This window comes from Panicum virgatum, chromosome 4K, assembly GCF_016808335.1.
Source record: "Panicum virgatum strain AP13 chromosome 4K, P.virgatum_v5, whole genome shotgun sequence".
Taxonomy (NCBI): Eukaryota; Viridiplantae; Streptophyta; class Magnoliopsida; order Poales; family Poaceae; genus Panicum; species Panicum virgatum.
Window position 1 is genome coordinate 27,455,643 of NC_053139.1, and position 18,219 is coordinate 27,473,861.

At 46.4% G+C, this 18,219-nt stretch overlaps 3 protein-coding genes across 3 annotated transcripts; 2 read left to right on the forward strand and 1 right to left on the reverse strand.

Annotated features, from left to right (window-relative positions):
- The first annotated feature begins 3,520 nt into the window (after nucleotides 1-3,520).
- On the forward strand, nucleotides 3,521-5,823 carry LOC120702058 (protein argonaute 18-like). The gene is made up of 7 exons (XM_039985831.1): nucleotides 3,521-3,860; nucleotides 3,930-4,734; nucleotides 4,839-4,951; nucleotides 5,028-5,173; nucleotides 5,367-5,476; nucleotides 5,560-5,593; nucleotides 5,798-5,823. The coding sequence occupies exons 2-7, from the start codon at nucleotides 3,931-3,933 to the stop codon at nucleotides 5,821-5,823; spliced, it is 1,233 nt and encodes a 410-aa protein (XP_039841765.1). The 5' UTR covers nucleotides 3,521-3,860; nucleotide 3,930.
- On the forward strand, nucleotides 4,840-8,570 carry LOC120702059. Its single transcript, XM_039985832.1, has 11 exons — nucleotides 4,840-4,951; nucleotides 5,028-5,173; nucleotides 5,367-5,476; nucleotides 5,560-5,669; nucleotides 5,798-5,962; nucleotides 6,031-6,093; nucleotides 6,747-6,839; nucleotides 6,964-7,098; nucleotides 7,187-7,287; nucleotides 7,397-7,505; nucleotides 7,587-8,570. Exons 5-11 carry the CDS (start codon nucleotides 5,942-5,944, stop codon nucleotides 8,568-8,570), a joined length of 1,506 nt encoding a protein of 501 aa, XP_039841766.1. The 5' UTR covers nucleotides 4,840-4,951; nucleotides 5,028-5,173; nucleotides 5,367-5,476; nucleotides 5,560-5,669; nucleotides 5,798-5,941.
- A 961-nt stretch (nucleotides 8,571-9,531) lies between these two features.
- LOC120702060 (uncharacterized mitochondrial protein AtMg00810-like) lies at nucleotides 9,532-10,758 on the reverse strand. The gene has a single exon (XM_039985834.1). It carries the CDS (start codon nucleotides 10,756-10,758, stop codon nucleotides 9,532-9,534), a length of 1,227 nt encoding a protein of 408 aa, XP_039841768.1.
- Nucleotides 10,759-18,219: the final 7,461 nt, after the last annotated feature.

Consider the following 18,219-nt stretch of genomic DNA (forward strand, 5'->3'; position numbering starts at 1 on the left):
ACATTGGTGCTGTCACTAGTGCTCATGCTGAAGCTCAAGAAAAATACGATAGGTTCACTACACCTAGAACATCAACTCGGGAGTCTATTGCTTTGAACACCACCCAGTACAAAGCTTTATATATACTCCGTTTGACATGGACACTCAAGTGCTTGAGATTTTTGTTGCGCCATGGCTTGGCATTTAGAGGGCATGATGAAAGTGAAGAGTCACTGAACAAAGGAAATTTTTCTGAGCTTTTAAATTGGCTTGCAAGAAATTTTGATGAGGTTGACAAGGTAGTTCTAAAGAATGCTCCACAAAATTGTAAGATAACATGCCATGAAATACAACATGAGCTCATCAAGTGTTGTGCCCAAGAAACTACTAAGCTAGTCATTGAAGAACTTGGCATACCCACCCGTAAATTTCTAGCTCCGCCACTAGGCTACGGGAGTAGGCGGCATGTGCGGGAAGGGGGCGAATGAGGATAGGGTTGTTTCGTGGAAAGGGTAGGGGTAGGGTTTTGAAAGTATTTGGTTGTTATGGGTCACACTAGAAAATAAGCCATATATCACCCCTAAAGGGGCCTATGGAGAGGCTTATAATAAGGCTCGCCTTTAAGCCTTGATATTAGGATGTTTTGGAGCTTATAATACACCTCTCCAAACCAAACACCTCATGATTGGATGTTTTGGGGCTTTATAGCCGCTAGTGATCTCGTGCACGTGGAATTGACCGCCATTTTTTGCATTTTAACCCTTCTTGCGAAAAAAATTCACATTTAAACTCCTGAGGAAACTATATGCGACTTTGGAGCCCGGGGTCAGCCGTAACTCACGGTCCTGACGTAACACAGCCGGGGTTTTTTTATCCGACCGTTTGGACCGAACCGCCGGCGCCCGGTTCCGGCTAACCGGTCCGGTTTGATCGGTTACCGGTAAAAACCGGTCAAACTCAAATTTGAATTCAAAACCCGTAGTTATACCGGTTTCGAACGGCTAACCGGCCGGTTAGACCGGTTTACCAGTCCGGTTTGACTGGTAACCGGTCGGTTTGACTGGTAACCCGCTAAATTCAATTTTTTTTTCTTTTTTTGTTTAAATTCAAATATCCGCAAAGTATACTAAATGAATGTTTGTATAACATGTTTTAGCCTAAATGAACCCTCCAACCCTTTTTTGTACTACTTTTACATTGTATTTGTATATTTTTGTATGCACGTTTTTTTGTTTAACTTCAAATGTTCGCAAAGTATACTAAATGAACGAATATTTGAAAAAATTTGACATTATTAAATTCGTCGCAACTTGAAGTATTTTTAAGATTTTTTGGGATTTTTCTATTTTTTAGAATTCAAATTTAAAATTTGAATTTGGGCCGGTTTAAAACCGGCCGGAACCGGAACCGGTCCGGGCCGGTTAGACCGGTAACCGCGGTAACCGGACCGGTTCCGGCCGGTTTGGTGAACCCTGAACACAGCTCGACGCCATAGGCTATGGCGCTGAGCCGCGCGACACAAGCCAGGGTGGATACTACGTGGCTGATGGCTCGGCGCTATGGATCATGGCGCCGAGCTTGGCGGCATGCCTCAGTATAAATAAAGCCGTTCCAGTATATGAGCACAAGCCTCATCTAGCCCAGTAAATAAAGCTGTTCCAGGATAAATAAAGCTGTTCTCAACTTGGCAAACTATTAATTTTCAACCTCTAGTTTAAATATGAGTTCAAAATAATTTTGGTCAAAATTTGATAAAAATAGGTTCTTCATGGCTTGAACTATCCTCATGCCAAGTTTGAATTAAATCCGAGGTTATTTGCTATTTTTTCTAAACACTCAAACATTTAAAAAAAAGCTAAAAATGTTTTAAATAAAGGGCGCCTGCGTTCAAACCAAGGACGTTAGACCCAGAGGGAAGCGCCTCCACCAACTGGGCTAGATGAGACTTGTGTACACATATTGGAACAGGTTTATTTATACTTAGGCGTGCCGCCAAGCTCGGCGCTATGATCCATGGCGTCGAGCCATCGACCACGTAGGATCCACCCTGGCCCGTGTCGCGCAGCTCGGAGCTGTAGCCTATGGCGCCGACCACCGGGGTCCAAAGTCGCATATAGTTTGCCCAGGGGTCTAAATATGAATATCTTTTGCAAGAAATGCTAAAATGCAAAAATGGCGGTGGAATTGAACAAGCCAATGTTTGGATCCAAGAGATTGTTTCTAGCCCGCCTCTTTTTAGCTCAAAATCTCCAAACATGAGAGCTACTTCTTGGCCTTTTGCAAATAGCCAATCCTAAAAAAACTATCCCACCGAAGGGTGATTACTTGGGCTATTTTGGATGGAACCCACACATTTCCCTCTTTCCCATGTACTTTTGTGAGAGGATGAAGGGGACCAAATGGTTGAAAAAAGTGAATTAAATACAAAATAGCCCTTGAATCTAAACATCTCAAATGCTAGTTTATTGGAGAGCTAGGCTAAATAACTCTAGCCCAAATAGCCAAAGGCCAATGGTTTGGCATGGTCGTGTTTTGGACGTACAGGCTATTCTAGGCAGCTAGCAGGCCCATTTGTTGTGTCCTGTGTGAGAGACGGGGAGGAGGTACGGGCCTGGGGGCCATGGGAACGTAATCGTTTTCGGTTTGGCGAGCGGAGAGGTTGAGTTGGTCATGATGTCATCAGGGATCGGGTGAGTTGCATGTTCCCCTTTGATTTGGTGTTTGTTCCTCTCATCCCGCCTGACTGTAAATATTGCCGAGTATCCGTCGTAATCATTGGTTGAGCCAAGAACACGCTACAATCGTAATTGCCTTACAATTACACGAGGAGGTAAGGCCATGGTGGATGAGCTGAATCTGTAGGAAACTAAAGCCAATCATGGCCGGCCCCGGCCGTGCCGTGTGGTACTTTGGGTCTGCAGGTCCAAGAGTCCGTGCATGAATTTTCATGCATGTACAAAATCTTACCACTTCTGGGCTGTGGCGGTGCCGTGCCAAATGGTTGCGGCACGTCTGTAGGATAGGTTGAGTGGGTGGAGCTAAGCCAGCAAGATGGCTAACCGCTCTCAAATAGGGGCGACATGCAACTCGCGCACGCGTTACCGGTGCGGCGGTGCTCTCAAACGCTCGACCCCTGGCGGCGGTGCACGTACGCCGCGCGCGCATCCAATCCACGCCCCGTGCGGGCGCTCGCGAGAACAGCAAACGCGCTTGCGAGCCGGGGGCGGCGGGTGCGTGGGCAGGGCGTACCGCCCGCGGCCGCCGGCGCCGGGCTTTGGCGTGCGTGCCGTCCGGTCCGGGGACAAAGTCTGTGTCCGGCTTTGCAGTTGTTGCAGGAGCAGTACGGGGGTGTCACGAGTGAGCCAGGCATCAGGCATCTCGGAGAGAGGAGGGGAATCAGTTGTGTCTTGTGTGTTTTGGCCAATTGGCCACCGGCCGGCGCCCTTTGCGCGTGTTTTTTTTGGGTGGGAGGGGGGGGGGGGGGGAGGGGGGGGGCACCCTTTGCGTATTTGCGTTGGAGGACAGGATCTCATCGTCCCAAAAGAAAACCTTGGAATAGGTGCGGCTCTGAGCGTTTCGTAGGCTTGGAAAGTTCGTAGTCTTTTTCCACCCAAAAAGAAAAGGGGCGCACTGTTGGGCACAGCAGCGGCAGACGCCAGGGCTAGGCGGACTTGCGAGCAAAGGTATATGTCAGCCACATCCTGCCTGCTGCCGTGCTCTCTATCCAGCCCCCAGCCCAGCCAAAAAGAAAAGGGGCAGTGAGCAGACCGGCAGAGCAGCCCCTCCCCCGTGCCCCCCACGTTCCATCTCTTAACGGGGCGGGGAGGAAGGCGGCGACTCTCTGTTCTTCGCCACGGGCGCGCCGCCGTTCGACAACAAAGGTTCGCAAAGCGTAAACCCTGCTTCTCTCCCATTTCTATCACAACACAAAAGTTCGATGAATTGCGCAGGATGTGCCGCCCTAATGGACTCGGTGCCGAAGGAGGCGGCGGCTATGAGGAGTGCGGCTACGCGGACGGCAACCACAACGGCGGCGGAGGCGGCGCACCCACCGGACAGAGCCAGAGCACCTACCTGCACCAAGCCGATCCGCCCGTCGCGCTGCGGAAGGAGTTCGGGGCGCTACGCGTCCAACTCCACCTCATCGAGGCCCTTGACAACCCGTCCCGCCTCGGGTACGGCGCCGCGGGGAGGCCGTGCTCCATCGGGGCCAACCGCTTCCTCGCCCACGTCACCGACGGCGGCCTCCACCACTACGAGGTAAGGCCTCTTCCCGCTCTTCCACTCCCCGTCCTCGGAGTTCACCGCGCACCGTTTTCGGGTGTTGCGGTGCCTGTGGTGGTTCGTTTGATCATTTCGTTGCAAGTGACCATCTCGCCGGAGCGGAAGCCGAAGGGCCTGGTGTCCGAGCGCGCCAGTGGACTTGTTGCTGAAGGAGGAGGATGCTCCGAGGACTACATCATCGGGGAATGCAACTACAACGGCGGCGGAGGCGGAGCGGGCTACTTCCGCAACGGCGACCACAGGCGCGCCGGACAGAGCCAGCGCACCGATCCGCACCAAGCCGAGCCAGCCATCACGGCCGCCGCCGCCGCGCTGCTGCGGAAGGAGTTCAGCTTGCTACGCGTCCACATCCGCCCCATGGAGACCCTTGACCCGTCCCGCCTCGCGTACGGCGCCGCGGGGAGGCCGTGCGCCATCGGGGCCAACTGCTTCGTCTCCCATCTCACCGTCGGCGGCCTCCACCACTACGAGGTGAGGCCTCTTCCCGCTCTTCCACTCCCCGTCCTCGGAGTTCAACGCGCACCGTTTCCGGGTGTTGCGGTGCCTGTGGTGGTTCATTGATCGTTTCGTTGCAGAGCGGCGGCCACATCCCCGTGTACGACGGCGGCGACTCTCTGTTCACCGCCGGCACGCTGCCATTCGACACCAGGAAGTTCGAGGCCATTGTCTATTCTGAAGACGACAAAAGGTGCGTAAAGCGTAAACTATTTCGCTTCTCTGGATCGCTGAAGTGATGAGATGCCAATATTTGATGAATTGTGCAGTAAGGGTCGGCAGTACAATGTGTTGATCAAGCACGCCGCTGCGATCAGCCTTCTGCAGCCGAGGATGCTCTTGGCGGGCTACCCCACGGACATCCGGGAGGAGGTGCTGCAGGTCCTTGACATCGTGGACGACATCTTCGTCGTAGGTCAGATATGACTTCGCTTCTGAGTTTGAATTTTGTTTCAATTATCTTCAGTACGGTAGGAACGCAAATAGGATTTAAAGTGGGAGCTGTAATTTAGTGATTGCTTCAAAGAAAAAAATTCCCAGCTACCCTTCACGTGCAGTTCAGATCTTGTTTCTTTGCTAGATGTTAAACTTTACATTTTCCACTGCAGATGTATCTTCAACAGTACCCATTGAACCCTTGCTACTGATTGACTTCGTTCAGAAGATTTTTAAGATTGATATCTTGAATGGAAAGTTCACTAAAGCTGAATATGCTAAGGTACACATTTTCTCCTGCCTGAGTACACTATCCAAAGTTGAGCTTGAGAGTTAAGATGTATATGCTGTTATCTGAATGTGCAGCTTTTGAAGGCCCTCAGTGGCATGAGAATTGAAGGTACAAACGAAGTAGTAATCCAAAACTACAGAGTTGTTGGGTTGTTGTCGTCCTCGAATTGTACTAATGATTCGAGGTTGGATTGTTCTCCTTTACCTTTATATTGAACAAAATATCCTAGTCTCTCTTGTTCAGATATGATGGCATCAATTCTATTGTTGGCACTTTGTTAATCAGATGTTTCTTGGACCCTTAATATTTCAGTTTCGAATCACCTCCTGGACCCATGAAAAAGTTCATAGATGATTCTAGAGAAAAATAAAGTTCATAGATGATTCTAGAGAAAAATACAATCTGGAACTGAAGTACAAGTTTCTCCCATGGCTTCAAGTTTGCAGTGAGCAGAAGATGAAATATCTTCCTATAGAGGTTGGATTTCTATACTCTTTACACTTCATATATTCTGCTCCTATTTCTGAACATCCATTTGGATTCAGGTTTGCAAGATAGTTCCCAGACAGCTTTATCAGAAGAAGCTGGAAGCCAGTCAGGTCGCAAGTGTAAGTCAACCTGCCTGCTTTGGACTGAACTCAATCAGTCGCAATTTTGTGTCATCTGTGAAATTTTCTCTAGCCCAACTTAACTTCCTTAGGTTCTTGATCTCAACCAGTGCAACAGCAACAAACTTGCAAAAGTTGATGCTAGAGTTCTGCCACCTCCAAATGTACTACTTCCATGTTTTCTAATGTAGATTTTGTCTAAAGTAGCTTGTGATTGTCTCGTGTGCTCTCTCTTTTTTTTCCTGTTGTTGTAGCTTGAGAACCTCTTCCAGTATAGCTACTTACTTTACATTATGTTCTTTACCAAAGGAATATATCAAGATAACATTTGCTTTAACTTTGCATGGGGTTTTGATTGATAAATATTTTTTTTCTTAATATGTCACCCTTGTTTGTCAATTTCATTTGGACTGTTTTTAGAAAGTAGAAAATGCTGTCCAAATCAGCAACTGGGCATGCATTAATTTTCTTTTAAGATTTGTCTAACCGTGTTGTTGAATAACTCTGCTCTAAACTGGCTGAAATGTCTCGTATTACTGGAGTGGTACTCAACTCTATTATTATTCTTTTTAGATGTCTTTTGGTTTTCATCTTCTTCTTCTTTTTTTTTTTCTGGCAGTGCTCCTAGCTTATCATTTTCACTTTTATTTCAGGACTTATCTGATTGGAAGCTTCCAATATTCATTGAATGCTCAGATAAAGTGGAAGATGACCTTCATTTGCGGTATGGAGAAGCTCAGAATGAGGTGAGCGATAAAAAAGATTGCAAATATTGCTATTGACATCAATGCCAACATAAACCTCAGCATCACCTCTTGTGAAAAAAGAGCTGCCGATCAAAATATTATGATACGTTTACCATCTTGACAGGGCGGAGGGAGGCACTCGGCCTTTGATGATGTACAAAAGAGTTTGCCGATTGTTTCGAACAAGCCACCAGTTATATTTGGTGCTGATGTTACCCATCTTAAACCTGTAGATGATTCTGCCCCCTCCATTGCATCTGTAAGTTCTCATTTTCTTTGAACAATGGACAATACCTTCTCTAATTTCATGACATTAGATTAAAAAAAGTTGCCTGGTGTTCCTTTAGGTCGGTGGCTCCGAAGATTGGCATGAGGTGTCCAAGTATAGTGGTATCCTTCCACAAATTTACCGTAAAACACTCACTGATGGCCTAGAAAATATTTTCAAGTAAGAACATCACTCTATTTGTCTGTTTGAAATTTCGTGAAATGTGATGTCATCAATTCTGTTGCTGGCACTTTGCTAATCAGTTGTTACTTGGAACCTTACATTTCAGAGAAAAATGCAATCAAGAGATGAACAGGCTCAACCTTACCACTGGCTTTGAAGGAAATGAGTTTGGACAATCCAACTCTGTGTTTGAAACTGACTGTGAGCCCATCAGAGTAAGAAAAATGCATAAAAAATGTAAGCAAACTGTTGTGTTCCTTTTGTGGCTTTATTCTTACATTTTTCTTAATTAACAGAATACAGTAAGGATGAAACTTGATGGGAACAAAGAGAATGACTGGACAAGCTATTGCCAAACGATGGCTCAAGTTAAAGCTTGGTTCATGTCCAATGGTACTGCTGTGGATGTAAGTGAACTGGTGGGCGAAGAAAAGTACATCCATGTGGTGCCGGATAATGGAACGTTTCATCTTACGCTGACACACAGGGGAGAGTCCGTTGACTTAATCATAGATGCCCGTGAAGCATGGTTTAAGGGCGAAGCAAGCCCAGATCTGATATGCGAATTTAATAGTTGTGACAGATATATCTCCCATGAATTCGGCCAAATGCTGAAAGATTGCGATGGTTCTTACTCATCAGTGGCACCAGACCATCGCATTGAGTTAATTCCAGTTGGAAATCAAGCTCTGCTAGAGGCTTTTAGGATATTGAAGGCAGGACCAGGAGCAGATATCAAAGGAGAGCTGGTATCATCATTCGAGGAAGCCTGTGGCGTAATCATAGTTCACTTTCTTGAGCCTTTAAAATACCATGAGATATTTGACTTTGTTTGCGAGGCTTTGAGAGATGATAAACCAAGTTATTTGCCAAAGTACCTGGTCAAAGCCCTAAAAATATGGGGCAAACTGGGTGAGACTGCTGGTAAGTATTTCTTTCGGTCACTCACTGGATCCCAAGTTGATAAGTTCGATATATCATGGAGGGGGGCTGAAACACTTAAATCATTTGAGGATGTGGTAAATAATGTATTCATTATGCCGCAAGTTTTCCTTGATCATGTGTTCTTTAAGAAAGTACAGTTCAAGGATACCACTTTCAGACTAGTGGATCCTGGCCTAGGTGATCCTGATTCATTCCCAATGGTCAACTTATACAGAAGAATTGTGAACAAATCAAATCTGAACAAGAGGGAGAGGCAGTTCCTCCTGGATCACGAGTTCTATTTCGGAAATAGAACTGGAGGTCCCCCCGTGCAAGCTTGCAGCGGCTGTCCTTGAGAAGGGGAAAGATTCCAAGCCATGGAAGTCTGTTCTGCCCTTCCGGGGCCAGTTAGTCCGCAACAGTGCCAGACTGTTGTCCATCTGGAAACATCATTTCAAGTGAGCATGCTGGAAATGCTGTAAACTTTTGGTCGCAGTAAGAACACATCAAATTTCTGTACATTTTGCTCTGAGTTGTACTGATTGAAATTCAATGGCCAAGTTTTTAAGCTGTAGTGATTGAGTTGTAGTCTTTCATGGTTACTTGTATGGGTTTCATGAATAAACTTTTGGTCGCAGTAAGAACACATCAAATTTCTGTACATTTTGTGTTGGATATTGAGGTGGCCCTAATACCCACTAAGTTGAGGATCTACCCCTATGACACACCAACTCACTCCAGAGTCGGTCAGCTTCTAGTTACTTAGTGTACCGGGTCCTTTTGATGGCAGAGCCGCCTTTTGCTTCCGGGAGGCAGAGCCTATCAACAGATGAAGCTGGCTTCCGGGTGACAGAGCCAATCTTTGATGAAGCCCAGACCCTTTTGTGATCCCGGGTGACAGAGCCAACCTTCGATGGATCACAACTTATACACTAAGTACTTAGGCTTAACTGGGAGACTAACACTTATAAAGACATTTTATTGGAGCAACAAAGTTACAAAGGAACACACACCTTTAAGTGGCTAGGCTAGCACTCACCCTTCTAGCCCTACCACAACTCATCTACCTTGCTCATGGATGGATGCCATGGCAAGGAGGAGCTCTCTATTTATAGGGTTACAAGGCCATTGGATTATTGACATGTGGCAAAATCATAGCCCTTGATCTAAATTCTACACTCTTCCATGAAAATATCTAGTTCTAGAAATATCTTTGATTTACTTTATTTAGATATTCTAGAGAACTCCATGGAAAATATCTTATCCTTGAATTGTGGAGAAGAGTGTAGAAATTTGACTTGCTTCCTTCAACACTCCTCAAGGCAAACTTCTATCCAAAGTAGTCTTGCAGTCCATGCCGAGTGCTTCTTGAAATTTCTCGAACTTTTCTTTGTGAAGGCCCTTAGTGAGGATATCCGCAATCTGTTCTTCTATCTTAGTAGGCACCATCTCAATTTTCCCTTCAATTACCTTTTCTCTTATGTAGTGATAATGAACTTCTATGTGCTTGGTCCTTGCATGGAATACCGGATTTTCCACCAATCGAATAGAAGATAGATTATCACAGAAAATCCTTACTTGGTATTCTGCCGACTGGTGAAGATCCTCCATTAACTGCTTGAGCCAGGTGCTTTCTTGTGCTGCCATTGCTGCCGATCGATACTCTGCTTCAGTACTAGACAATGCCACAGTTGGTTGTCTCTTATTGCACCATGATATAGCTCCAGATCCAAGACTAAAGAAGTATCCTGTAGTTGATCGCCGTGTGCAACTATCCCCAGCATAGTCGGCATCGCAATATCCCATAACCTGGTAGTCTATTGTCTTCTTATACATAATACCAAAGTTGATGGTGCCCTTGACATACCTGAGGATACGCTTGACTGCATCAAGATCAGGCTTCTTTGGTTTGCTCATGTATCGAGTAACTACTCCAACTGGATAGGAAATATCTGGCCGGGTTAGCGTAAGGTAGATTAGACTCCCGACCAGCTGTCGATACATAGTCATGTCCTCCAAGTCATTTCCTTCATCTTCCTGCAGCCTCACATTGGGATCCATAGGAGTAGATATAGGCTTGCAGTCAAGCATTCCATACCTTTGTAAGAGATCCTTGGCATATTTCTGTTGTCCTAGAAATAGCCCTTCCTTTGTGCGCTCCACCTCAAGTCCGAGGAAATGTTTCAACTCTCCAAGCTCCTTCATTTGAAAGCGGACTGAGAGATTTTCTCTTGTCCTTTGTATTTCCTCGGAGTAATCACCCGTGATAATCAAATCATCAACATAGACTAGTACTATTGCTAGTCTTCCTTCCTTCGCCTTCACAAATAAGCTAGAGTCTGATGGAGCGACTTTGAAACCACTCTGTACGAGAAACTCACCGATCTTCCCGTACCATGCTCGTGGAGCTTGCTTTAAGCCATAAAGTTCCTTCTTTAGTTTGAATACATAGTCGGGGTGGATCTTGCTCTTGAAGCCTCTAGGTTGCTCTATATAGATATCCTTATCAAGCTCACCATGTAGGAATGCATTCTTGACATCCATCTGCCACAAGCTCCAAGACTTACAAGCAGCCAATGCTAGCAAGACTCGAATAGTTATGATTTTTGCCACCGGGCTAAATGTTTCTTCATAGTCTAGCTCATACTGTTGAGAGAAACCCCGAGCAACAAGTCGAGCCTTATACCTTTCAATTGAGCCATCCGAACGGGTCTTTACCTTGTAGACCCATTTGCAATATATAGGCTTTACTTTATTTGGCCTTGGCACTAAATCCCATGTTTGATTATTATTTAGTGCCTTAATTTCTTCCTCCATCGCCTTACGCCACTGAGGACCTTTTGATGCTTCTTCATATGAAGATGGCTCAACAAGTATAGGCTCATCAACAAAGGCAGCATTTGCATACCTTGGATTAGGTTTGATCTTCCTTGTTGTCCTCTGTAGTTTTTGTATAGGCTCTTCAAGCTCCATTTGTGGCAATTGAGGGTCTTCCGGTGTCATATGATGTACACCGGTCTTTCATGGGCTCTTGGCTTTCACTGATGAACCCTCTTTATTTTCAATTGGAGTTTGTGCCTCCTCCTTGTCTTCTATGATTTCTTCTGGAACCTCCTCCAATCCTTGAGAATCAGGTAACTCAACCTTTTCAGACGACCACCAAACAGAAGCTTCATCAAACACCACATTTCTTGAGGTATGGCACTTTCCTGTGGTTGGATCGCAGCATCTCCAACCTTTTCGTGCATCATCATATCCGACAAAGATGCACCGAATTGCCTTCTTCTCAAACTTGTTTCTTAGATGATCAGGCACAAACACGTAGCAGACACAACCAAACACTTTGAGATGGCTTACCACTGGCTTCAGTTTCCATAGCAACTCATGGGGAGATTTGAAACCCAGCTTTGGTTGAGGTAGCCTATTAATGATATAGGCTGCCGTCCTCATACACTCAGCCCAAAATCTTCCATGTACATTATTGGCACGGAGCATACTTCGGCAAGTTTCAGCAAGGTGATGATTCTTGTGCTCTGCTACTCCATTCTGTTGTGGAGTATTTGGGCATATCAATTGCCTTCTTATCTTGTGCTCCTTGAGATAGATAGTGAACTCATTTGACAGATACTCCCTTCCATTATCAGTGCGGAGGCATAGAATTTTCGTGTTGAGTTCACCTTCTATCTTCTCCTTGAACTCCTTAAACTTTGTAAAAGTTTCAGACTTCTCTTTCATAAAGTAAATCCAGACGTACCTTAAGAAGTCATCAATAAACATCACCATGTATCTCATTCCTCCAATAGATATTTGCTTGACTGGGCCAAAGACATCTGAGTGTATGAGCTCCAAAGGTGCCTTCGATCGATGCTCTGACTCCTTGTATGGCAATTGATGAGCCTTGCCATACTAACAACCGGCACACACTATGTCTGTCCGGATGTCTATTTGAGGAAGCCCTTTCACCACTTGTTTCTGCATCATCTCCTTCAATTTATTATATAGTTAACATGTCCAAGACGCGCATGCCACAGATCACCAGTGTCATTTCTTCGAGTCTTGTCCACATAAGCAGATTCAGCTGAGAGGACATAGACCAATTGTCTCCTCTTTCCTTCCATGATGGGTGTGCCAATCACCTTTAATTTTCTAAAAATCGCCACACCTTCTGGCCCAAAGAGCACATATTTTCCTTCTGTTGTCAATTGAGGGACTGACAGCAGATTTTTCTTTAAACCCGGAACATGATAAACCTTCTCAAGTTGGAGTTGCTGGGGACCATACCTTGGAATGACCGCCTTCCCAACATGAGAGATAGATAATCTCGAGTTGTCTGCCATCAACACTACTCTTCTTCCCTTGTAGTCGGTCATATCTTCTAACTTCTTGTCATCATTGGTCATGTGATTAGAGCACCCAGAGTCAATGATCCAGTCCTCCTTATAATTAACTGCCGGATCAGTTATTGCTGCAAAAGCAGCTGCCTCCATGTCCTCCTCCAACTTATCTTCTTCAATTTCTTGAGAAAACCCAGCTTCAACATCCCACTCTTCTTCGCTGATGTATGCTTCCTCCTTCTCTTTGTGTGGTAGTGGCCATATTCCCTTCAAAGCGCCTCACATTCCCTTCAAAGCGCCTCCTAGGCAATTGACATTCTCGAGCAAAATGACCTTGCTTAGCGCAATTGTAGCATCCATCATTCTTTCTTCTTGGCTGTTGTTGCTGCTGGTCTTCTCGTCCATGGGCTCCCCCTGAAGAACCACTTCTTTCCTTTGGGTGATGCTTGCCACCATCTGACCACCTTGGTTTCGGCTTCCATTGACTCCGAGGTGGACCCTTCTTCTTACTTGTGAAGAGTGCCTCCTCCTGCTCCTTTATAGTAATGGCGCCCATCTTCTTGGCTAACTCCTCCTGATTAGCCAACAAATTTTCTAGCTCCACAAATGAAGGTTGAGTAGGCCACCCTCTTATTGCAGCTATAAACCCATGATATTCGGGTCTAAGGCCATTGATGATAATTCTCCTCATACGAGACTCACCAACCTTCTCATCTGGTGCAAGCTCGGATATCTCTCGACAGATAGATTTTACTTTTGTGAAATACTGACCAATAGTCAGAGTGTCTTGAGAGATACCTGATAACTCCTTCTCTAAGAGTTGGAGGCGTGCTTCATTCTTCTTGGAGAATAATTTTTCCAGAGTCTCCCAAGCTTCCTTCGGGGTCTCCGCATCCCATATGTGCTCTAGTAGATCCTCTTCAATGGTCGTTTTTAGCACAAACATAGCCTTTCCAGTCTTGATGCGCCATTTCCGCAAAGCTTCGGCTCCATCCTTCTTTCCAGAACTATCACCACTCTCCTTTGGTGGAGGCACAGTTTCGGTTCCTGCAACAACCTCCCATAGGTCCTGACCTTGTAGGTAGGACTCCATGCAGGTCTTCCAATAGCCATAGTTATGACTATTGAGCTTCTTGATCCGATATCGATGAAATTTGACAGGTGACCTATTTAAATTACAAAGAATCAATTTTTCCAACCGAACTCAGAATTTGAATTTAAAATTCAAATTTGAATTTGAACCAATTTGTTAACTCTTTTTTTTAAGGAAAACCATGGGGGAGTTCCCAATAGCGCTTCATTTTCTCATTTTAGGAAAAAACAACTATACAGGCAAGTAAACATAAGAAAGAAAAAAGAGACTTTCAACTTACAGCTAGGGGGAAGAAAGTGAAGAAGAAAATGAAATCTACACAATTTGTTAACTCTTGACAACAAGGCTCAATTAATTAGGAATTTCGATCCCAATTTAAATTCCAAGTTCACATGGAAGCAATTGAACTTGAAATTCAAACTTTTGAGACCTTTTTGCCACCAAGCTTATGCATGTACACAAGTGTTACAAGGCAATGTGACACAGGGTGTCACATGAGGGGTCCTATTTATAGCCTATGGAGGTTTCTTGGCCATGTGGAGATGCTTGGAATCAAAGGAGCATCTTCCATGCATGCTTGCCATGTGTCTAAGGCGGCTCCAGCAGTTTCAACGGTTACTTGGCGAATCCCCAACCGTCACTGACCTACAACTGACCTAATGAACCGACACGGGAAAAGGCCGGGCCAGAGGCCTTACCCCTGGGTCGGCTGACCCCTCAGGTCGGCTGACCTGGGGGTGGCCCCCCGGCCCAGTCCTTCAGCCGGTTGCCTCCTGGGCTGATTCTAGGCCCAATCCAACCCGAGGATTTGTCGGATTTCCGGGATTTCTTCGGAATTGGGCCTTTCACCCTTTTTGGCTGAATTTTAGGTTTTCCAGTGTCAATGGTTATATGCAATTTAGCCCCAGAACTTCCTGGAAATTACCTGCAAGCCAAAAATCACCAAAACTTGTGGAATTGGTTAATAAAAACCCCTACCACTAAGTTAGGTATTACTTTTATGCTCTTTTTGCAAGAGTTGACGGCCTAAACTAGTGCGATAAGAGCCATCAACAACCGGCTAATCAATCCGTCTGAGGGCATCGATATCCCCTTCGGAGAAACCACGCAGCGGGGTTCCGGGGGGCAGAAGATGGGTCTTGGATAGTCCCATTTTGTCGAAAGTGCTGGCGAACAAGAGGTCGGTGGAACTTCCGTTGTCCAAGATCCTCCGCACGTCTACTCCTTGGATGTTGGCGGTGATGACTAATGCGTCGGTGTGTGGGAAGAACTTGACACACATATCGTCTTCCGAGAACTCGATGGGGACGTTCATCCACCGAGTCCTAGTGACCTGCGGGGAGGAAGCGACATGCATCACCTGTCGGAGGTTTGGATTCGAAGGTGTGCGAAGACCCTCCGGTGATGGTCATGATGACGGTGTGGAGTCCCACGATATGCTGGGTAGGTCGGGGATCCGCGGCGGGGGGTTCTGTCTTCGGGATGACCGGCGGCTGTGGGGCCAGAAGCGCGGCGAGGGGGGGAGGGGAGGTTACTCCCGGTGGTGGCGGGGAGCACTGATCGCCAGCACCTAGCTTTGCGAAGGATGCATTCCGGGCACCCATCCGGAGGCGGCGACGACTCTGGGTGAAGAGTGTAGGACGACTCTAGTTTGGGGTGGCCTTGCCACCACTCTTTGTGCCGCAACAGTGAGACATTGCGGAGTGGTGTGTATTGACTCCTGCTAACGCACGCGACTAGGAATAGGGTAATTCCTAGCAACGGCGCCAGACAGGAGTCATGTCGGGTAGGTCGATGCAATTACAGAATAAATCTGCAAGCGGACGGATCTACCGCTGCACATTTCACCCGGGAGTATTCCACAGGTATCGTATTTTTAATCCCAAGGGAAGATTGGTAAGAAAGCTACATTGCTATTCTAATGCAAAACATTGATGTAAGACTTAATGTTCATACAAGGGTATGTGATAAATAATATTGCAAGGGTAGGTGACACTAAGATAGGTGATCAAGCAGGCTCTAATAAGATAATCGTCTAGGCTAGGTGAAAAGAAGAAGAAAGAGTCAGATTCTGTACTTCATTATATAAGTCAATTTTAGTATACAGTAATTAGTCTACTAAAGCATAGCCAATACCCCCTAACAGTGCCCTCCTGGTTGATCGAGAAACCACCCCTGACTGCCGAGTTCCTTACGGCAGCCTATCATGGCCATCCGACCGGATCCAGTACGGAGGAGTACCTTCACCAGGAAATTGTTCTTACGCCCGTAAGCAAATGTGGGGGCGCACACGTCCCGAGCTGTCACCATCGGCGCCCAGACCCCACTACTCCATGGCCTACGGCCCCACTTAATGATATTTACTAATCTAGGCACCACGCCTACATTACTAAATAACACTCTATGCCCCAGTAGCTGGGTATGAGCTAAGCATAGAGCACCTACTTTTATAGGCATTAAACCACAACCAATGCACCTCTTCAGTAAGCTACCTATACCATTCGAGAATAACTTTATACTAATGTCGCTATTCGACGGCATATGGAAATAGAGCAAAGTATATTGACTATATAACGAAGATAATTATATTAAATCAGAGCAAATTCTTACAAAGGAAGAACTGAATACTAGAGACATACTCAGAACTCCGGCGAGGCTTCTGCTCGATGAACTAAGACTAATTCTAACTTCTATCACACTAGCACTAGAACTATATGAAAGTGGAGAGAGCTTCTTTGCTTGGCCTTCTTGTTGTGTGTGTTGAAGAGAGGAGGGGGTCCCTTTATATAGCCAAGAGGTAACTTGGGGGAGTGGGTGGAGTAGCATGCACTCCACCTCAACTCACTCTCCAAGTGACAAGTGGCATGGCGGTTGCATGTAGTTGTGACCGTTTCCCACCAGAAACACGTGCTCAACCGCCATCCCACCGACTTGGCGCACCGCCTCACCGAAATTGGGCCCGGTTGGCCCCATCGGCAGGTCGGCCGACCCAGCCTGGGCTCGGCCAGGCCTAGGCTTTGGCAAGCGCCCCTCTGGATCCAGTACAAGCCCACAGGTAAGTGTCTTTTTGGTCCTGGGCCTGGTCCACTTCGGGTTTTGGGGTCCACCAACTTCCGGGCTTTGTATGTTGAGTTGAATTCGGCCCGTTTCTCTTCCATTTTGCGATAAAGTCCTTGCACTCAAATAAAATTTCAATACAAGTGGAACTACATTATTTTGTACCTCTATGCATTGCAAGCATTGCTAATTTCTCTTGTTTTGTAGACATGTTGACGGGCGAAATCGTGCAATAAGACCGTCAACAGTGTGCCCCCCGTGATGCTCGGGATGACGAAGAATAGGAGAGGATCCTGCGGACGCCGCTCCCCATCGCCGCTTTCTCTTCCTCCCGAGGACTGACCGCGCTCCTTTGGGGCGAAGGGAGGCCTTCTGTCATACCCCTCAGGTCATTGCTTCCGGTCGTCCCGCCGTGGTGAGCTGCAGTCTCGACTTTCCTCCCATCGGGGATGGCTCTGCTCCCGGCTAGACCATTGCACGTGGGAGACGTTGTGGTACAATCGGTGAGACTTGTCGACCTACCGATACCTTTCGTCTTTCTCGCACCCCTTCTCCCACCTATCTCTAGTGCTTCGTTCGGCCTTTTCCTGCGCCCGCTCCTTGTCAGCGATGCGCATGTCATCGTCTTCCACCCTGGCATATTCTTCCATTTTCTGGAGAAGGTCTTGAACATCGGTGAAGGGCTTGCGGGACATCCAGCTCCAGAGCTGTCCGGGTTGAAGGCCTTCTTTCGCGGCGTCGATGATGGACTGGCTCCAGAGCTCCAGAGCCTCCATTTCACTCTAATGTGTGCAATTTGGTTTTTTATGCCTAATTTGGGAGTTCAAAACCCTATGCACATATTCAAGGGAAGCTCCAACATCCAATGATCAAATCTCGTTTATAATTGATTATTTGTTGTATGCTCTCATAGTGTTTTCATCATCACCAAAAAGAGGGAGATTGTAAGTGCAATCAAGCTCTAAATGGGTTTTGGTGATAATGACCACACAATGAGGGGACTAACGAGATTTATCAAGTTGACAAGTAGGGATTAAGAAAAAGAGTACATATTGAGGTGGTGGAGTACCCCAATCCAAAAGGATGCTTTTTGAACGACAAGGCTTTTTTGTTTTCTCTATTGTTTTACTCATTGAGTATAGGAAAAGCCGCACTATCAAGGGGGACACGGTCGTTTGCTGAAATGCTAGATCAAGTGCTCAAGCTAAACCACCACATATCCTCCAAAGCATAGCCAAAGCACAAGCCACAAATTCCTATTCCACTGTTGCCAGGCAGTGTGGCAATGCCACTCTCACTCGTGGAACTTCTGCTCCGCGGAAGTGCCGCACTTACGGTTTCTAGAAAAAATCAAAATAGCCGTTGGGAGGCTGGATATACACCCCATCCCTCCCCCCCCCCCCCCCGCCAGAAACACTGCTCTTCTTCCTGCTCGAGCTCTCACTCCCTCTCACTCCATTGGAGCATCCCCAAGCTTTCCAACTCAAATTCTTGAGAGATTAAGCCTCTAATCATAATTTG

Coding starts and splice junctions, on each gene's coding strand:
- LOC120702059 (XM_039985832.1), top strand. CDS start 5,942: ATGAAATATCTTCCTATAGAG. Junction 7,099..7,186: donor CTGCCCCCTCCATTGCATCT/GTAAGTTCTCAT, acceptor GTGTTCCTTTAG/GTCGGTGGCTCCGAAGATTG. Junction 7,288..7,396: donor GGCCTAGAAAATATTTTCAA/GTAAGAACATCA, acceptor CTTACATTTCAG/AGAAAAATGCAATCAAGAGA.
- LOC120702058 (XM_039985831.1), top strand. CDS start 3,931: ATGTGCCGCCCTAATGGACTCGGTGCCGAAGGAGGCGGCGGCTATGAG. Junction 4,735..4,838: donor GCGGCCTCCACCACTACGAG/GTGAGGCCTCTT, acceptor GTTTCGTTGCAG/AGCGGCGGCCACATCCCCGT. Junction 5,174..5,366: donor GGACGACATCTTCGTCGTAG/GTCAGATATGAC, acceptor TTTCCACTGCAG/ATGTATCTTCAACAGTACCC.
- LOC120702060 (XM_039985834.1), bottom strand. CDS start 10,758: ATGGATGTCAAGAATGCATTCCTACATGGTGAGCTTGATAAGGATATC.